This window comes from Erpetoichthys calabaricus, chromosome 12 (assembly GCF_900747795.2).
Source record: "Erpetoichthys calabaricus chromosome 12, fErpCal1.3, whole genome shotgun sequence".
NCBI classification, from domain to species: Eukaryota; Metazoa; Chordata; class Cladistia; order Polypteriformes; family Polypteridae; genus Erpetoichthys; species Erpetoichthys calabaricus.
Genome location: NC_041405.2, coordinates 90,694,601 through 90,700,600, shown reverse-complemented (window position 1 = coordinate 90,700,600; position 6,000 = coordinate 90,694,601). Strand labels below are relative to the sequence as shown.

The following is a 6,000-nucleotide window of genomic DNA, read 5'->3' as shown; positions in this document are numbered from 1 at the left end:
CCTGCGATGGACTGGTGCCCTGTGCTTGCTGGGATTGGCTCCAGCAGCCCCTGTGAACCTGGTCTGGATTAAGCAGGTTAGAAATGACACGACATGAAGAATGTTTCTCTTTTTGGTTAATAACATTTATTATTTTACATTATCAGAAATTTTTTACCCAAAGTGACTGACATCATCAGCATACATTATAATTGTTTGCCTTCCTATTTTATAGCACCAGCAGAGTAATGACATGGTCATTGTGTGGGTCTGATCCAAAAACATTGTGGTTTAGAGTCAAATTATCAAGAAAAGGCATATTGTTCCCTTATGAGTTAAAGGTAGCATCACTTACCAAATAGCTTTATTTTTACATTTTTTTTTTGTGAGGTACTTATTTGGGTTACAAACTCGAAGATAGCTTGAAAAGAATTTCAATGTAAAAGATAAAGACAGTTTCTGCACAGAATACTTGATACCTCATCTCATTTGTTTTAGCCATTCATTTATTCAGAATCCCCATTTTGTGCTGCACGATTGTGGTCTACCAGCAGTTTCCTGGTAATGTCAGGCTCAAAGATAAATCAGACATATCAAGATTTTTTCATATTGGGACATTTCAGAGTCAGTAATAGTCTACACATTTTTGAGAATGAGTATCTGAAGAAAACCTATGAGAGCGAAGGGAAATATACAACTTCCACAAAGACAGCAATGCAGGTCGGAACTCAACTGTTAAATTCTTGCCTTCATGGCCAGCCTACATCTGCATGCTTTTACTTTTATTGGTATTAATACTAATAAAAATATTTGAACTGCATAATTGTTTTGCACAAATACTAATTAAAAGTCTGAGGACATCTTCCCTTATAAATAATAACATACAAATTATACAGTACATTACAGATGTCACCATTTTAAATAAAGAGGTAGATACTAGGAAGCACGAGAGCAGGAGAAGGTTTGAATCTTAAGATTTCAGCAAAAACAGGCTTAGTGCTTTGTTCTCATTAGAGCTTTTCTTCAAAATGTGATTTCTTCCATTAAATGGATCTTGCTTTCAATTACATCTGCAAGCCATTTTTCTCGAAATCTTGACTGGCCGGGCCTGGCAAATGAATAAAATAATAAACCCATGGAAGAACACAAAGAATTAATTCAAAGTATATTAATAGGGAAGTTTCAAAATAAGCATGTGTAAAATATTTGTTTAAACAGGCTTTACACATACTTACCATTCAACTAATCAACATTTATTATTTTTCACAACAATCACTGTTCTAAAATACATATATAATATACACTGATATATAAACTTACATATAAACGCAGAGGTGACATAATGATCTCAGTTCACTCGGTAATCCAGCAGTTGGATATAAACATGCCTCACCTTTAGCCACTAAACCATGTTTTGCATGACTACTAAATCAAATTGTGGTCCAAAAAATTATGAATTAAAATAAATGTTTCATATCAGTGAAATAATAAAAATAATAATTACGGATTTGATTTTATTTGTCTTCAGAAAAATTCATTTTCCAAAATAATTAAATGGTTTATAGGATTTTTTTAAAGAATACTCGGGTATAGTCGTAAGGTTACTGAATAGCCAATCATGACAACAAATATTGTAACATCTGAAACAGTGCGGGTGGGTGTGTACACGTGTATAGTAACTCTTGAGAATACATACTGTCTATATAGTGTATAATTGTATGCAGTGACATCACTTCAGGGGAAGCTGACAAAACCCACAACTAATTCAAAAGACAGACTAGGTTATGGAATGCACTCTGGACCCCCTGGAGGTAGCAGTGAAGGAGAAAGCTAAAACAAAACTGAGTGCCATTATGAACATCCTCTCTCTGACACACCAACATGGATGACTTTCAGCTAATGAATCATTCCACAGAAGTGTGTCAAGAAACATTACGGGGCTCCTTTATACCTACAGCAATTAACATTTATAATGCCACACTGGTACTGTGACTGCTTTTTTTATCAGAAGTTTTCCTTTCTTTTTAGTAATTATTATAATTCAAACACCATACTTTCACACTCACACAAATAAGCCCCACAGCATTTTTTTGATTATGGGAAGAAACCAGAATTTTCAGAGGAACTTACATAAACAGAGGAAAAATACACAAACTCTAAAAAGATGATTTCCTATCCTATCACTATGCAATATTGTTTTTTCTGTCAGATAATAATTATATGTACAGTAATAAATGGTACATTTTTACCTGTGCATAAGTTGATTTGATTCCACAAAAAAGCATACTTGAACAGGCATATTCTGAAAAAAACAAAAGCAATAAAACAGTCTATCTGTGTAGTATTTCAATGCTGAACAATATGTATGGTATATAAAATGATGTAAGACTGCTTGCCATGTTCAGTATTACCAAAGCTGCTTAGGTATTCTGATTGTTCTAGTATAATTCTATTTAAGATTGTTTTTAATAAAGAATGTCAGCTACAGTGAGTGGTTTGGCATTCATTTTTTCATATAAAACAGTCCATCCGTCAACCTGTTGTGCAAAATCATTTTCATTTCATGGTGAAAAGGAGCAAGGGTGTAAGGCAGTAACTAATTCTGGATAAGACACCATCCCTCATGGGACACACTCACACCTACACAATCAACTGGTCCAGTTTGAGTCCTCAATTAGTTTTATGTGCACATATTTGTTATGTGTGAGGAAACCAGGGTACTATTTTCATTGAGACGGGTACAATGTATAAGTTCCACACAGACAGTGAATTAAAATATAATCATTTAAACTGTACGACCACAGCACAAAGCCCTGTGATTACCTGTGATTTGTTTGTAAAAGCATCAACTATGAAATAAACACAGGCAGTTGACCGTGGTACTGGTTTTCGTCGAGTTGGAATGCTCCATTTCACTCTGTAATGGTAGCGCGTGATGCTCTCCAAGACCTCCTCCTCAATAAAGTCTGTGCAGTGGAGCCACCTGCTGGACATTTCCCAAGTCTGTAACAAGTGAGTTGGAGAGAAATCACATTTGTACTGTATTACTATAGATATAAAGGTAAAAAGTAAGAAATATCAGATGTTTCACCTAAATAATTAAATTGACATATATAATATATCTTGTCAGTAATACTAGTGTTTTGAATATGAGTACCTCTTGAATGTTAACTTTGTAGCCATTCACAGAAGCTCTTTGAATTAATTCAAAGCACAATGTACCTGCAGAGAATGCAAATGACAGACGGATAATACTATTGCATCTAAATGCAAAAAGATTGTTATAGAAAGGTTTCAGCCTGCTGCAATGTGGACTGTTTGTTACACAGTTTTGGAATAAGGCTGATTATTTTAACACAGAAGCACTAGGGTGTTGTACTGTGTTAGCCATTATGAATGTAGTGAGAAGTCAAGCAAAATGACACCTTTACATCTTACCTGATGAAGGGGCCTGAGTTGCCTTGAAAGCTTGCATATTGTAATCTTTTAGTTAATAAAAGGGGTCATTTTGCTTGACTTCTCACTAACACAGAAGTAAAAACATGTTTGACTTTTTTATAAAATTGTTTGGTGGCTAATGGGACAACATTAACCAACACCAGTGGAAAATTTGAAGTAATGTGGCCTTTAACTTTTTTTTCACTTTCTCTGTATCAACTGATCTCAGCTCCATCAGTGCTTCAGTATGTGCTGATTTTAAAATAAAAATAATGGTGACATGAGAATAAAACCACTGCTTATAACAGATACAAATTTCTAGTTTGACTTGTACATTCTCTGATTTATACTACTTTTTCCTAATTGAAATATTGACTCTATTCAGATTATTAATTCTAAGTGAATAGTTTCTGTGTATTTATCCTTTTTATGTTTAAAATTAATTTGGACTATTTTTTGGGTTTGCGCAGTATTTTTTTTTTAATTTGGTAATGCTTAATGTGTTGATGACATCATTATGTCACCATTTTGTTTGTATTGTGAGCTGTGTCTGAAGCAGTTTTGCATTTGTTTGGATTACGGTGGCTTAACTGTTGTTGGTTTTGGTTACCAAAAGTCGAGTCACATAACATATTTGTGCCACAAGTAACTTTTGCATGTATCTTTTCATCAAAACTCTTACCCTGTGTTTTATTTTTCTTCTTGCCTGATGTCTTCTTTCGCTGTTCAAACTTTAGTCTGGTTTTTCAAACTGCCGCTGTGGTTTATCCCAGTTTGCAGGTTTCATTCTTTGCACGCTTCTCACTTTTTAATTTTTCTTTGGGCTTCACAGCTTATTACATTAGAAAATTTGTGAAAGACTGCCACTGATTTTTCTATGCTTGTTCATTCTTTGAAAGAGTGCAAGAAGAGTCTGAGTTTATCCTATATGTGAGATTCCAGTATATTACAGGGTCTAGAAGAATGTCTTTGGTTATGTTGGACAACCAACATGAAAAATGTTGGGTGTAGGAATACTTTGCACTTATGGTGTCCCAAATGAAATTCTTGCTGCGGTACAAGTACTGTGAAGTAGTTGTATTTACTGGTATTTATGAGGTGGGCAAGTGGGTCAGCCACTCCACCTGGCAGGCAGACTTCAAAACCAGTCAGGACCAGAGGATCACCTAGAGATTTTGTTTTGGTACTGTCTGTTTGATCAAAGGTTTTCCCTCCCTTGCATTTATTTTGTCAATAAAGATTGCATTGTCAGTTGAATATACAGTATATACAGTATATTTAGGTTGAACTCCAGGTTGAAGTTCATGAAAATCAAAATGCACCTTGATCCAATACTGAACAGGGACTCTAATCTGTGAGACAGCTCTGCATGTGATATTACTAATAAATGACAGTATATGCACTACTAAGTAGTACTTGTGTGAAAAATCTGAATCGGACATATAAAAAATGTAAAGGAAAAGGAAGTCAAAGCAGGTATCAGGTGTTCAACGACAAGGTACCATCATAACAACCATCTTACTGTTAATAACACTAAGCAAGCCAAAATTTACAAGAATAGAAAATTTATTAAAGATGTAAGCACATTGGAATTGACAAAAGAAGAAATAATAACAGGGAAAAAACACCAAATCCCATAGCTACTTTGAGCCTACCTACATAGGTTTGTGTTCCTTTTTAACATTTTGCCTGTCTCAGAGGACCACAAAGCACCCTTAAGCCCACCTCCCATGCTCCTCTCTTTCTCTCTTTGTCTCCCACCACTTCAGCTCCTAATGCTAAGGTTATGACTTTGAGTAGGCATTAAGCCCATTCTCAGGGCCAAGTCCTAGTGTCACCTCTTGTTCAGGGCAGCTCTCCTATTACAACAGCTCTACAACCTCTAGCAGCTATTGGTGCTCCTACATCCCCAAGCTTTTACGCATATTTGAGATGGCCTCCTTAATGTCTGATCCTGATCTCATAAAAGAGCGATGTGGTTTTTGCTTACTCTCCTAGTAGCCATATGGTGCCCTCTATCAGTCTGGAGGTCTTTTAGCCCTCTGCTAGTTCTTTGTGGCTTTACTCTGTCAAGTCTGGGCACTGCTGAGATCCTGCCCTCCATCCTTCTGTGGAATTTTTGTCCATTTCTTCCAGAAAATCTTGGGTTTTTTTCTTTTTTCCTAGTGTACCTGTGCTTGTTCCTTCTGTGTCATCCATTACATATATAGGACACACTTCTCACTGATGCTATCCTTGCCAGAAAGTGCTTCCCTCTCTTTCTTAAAACTGGTACTCTAAGCCAATGTTTGGTGCCTACAATTCCTCCTCTTTTCTCTGCACCAGCCATTACAAAGTTAAAATATTCAACATTAAAAGATGTCCAAACATCAATCTATAAAGGTCTCTTAGCTGAATATTGTAAAGAGAAAAAAAACATACAATACTTAACATACACCAGGGATCTTAAACTCCAGTCCTGGAGGGCCATAGTGGCTGCAGGTTTACATTCTAACCCTTTTCTTAATTAGTGACCTGTTTTTGCTGCTAATTAGCTTCTTTTGAATGAATTTTAATTAACTTGTTCTTGAAGGCTCTGACCCA

At 35.7% G+C, this 6,000-nt stretch overlaps 1 protein-coding gene across 3 annotated transcripts in view; it reads right to left on the bottom strand.

Moving 5' to 3' along the window:
* Positions 1 to 203: 203 nt before the first annotated feature.
* The window catches only part of akap14 (A-kinase anchoring protein 14), a 42,163-nt gene continuing 36,366 nt past the window's right edge, over positions 204 to 6,000 (bottom strand). For all 3 annotated transcript variants that reach the window (XR_007936469.1, XM_051934966.1, XM_028814655.2), the window contains 3 exons: positions 2,803 to 2,982; positions 2,229 to 2,281; positions 204 to 1,087 (listed from right to left, as the gene is read on the bottom strand). Coding sequence is in view for 2 of the 3 variants with exons in the window: in XM_051934966.1 (XP_051790926.1) it covers positions 1,003 to 1,087; positions 2,229 to 2,281; positions 2,803 to 2,982 (318 nt within the window). In the remaining variant the exon portion in view is untranslated. The remainder of the gene's footprint in view (positions 1,088 to 2,228; positions 2,282 to 2,802; positions 2,983 to 6,000) is intronic.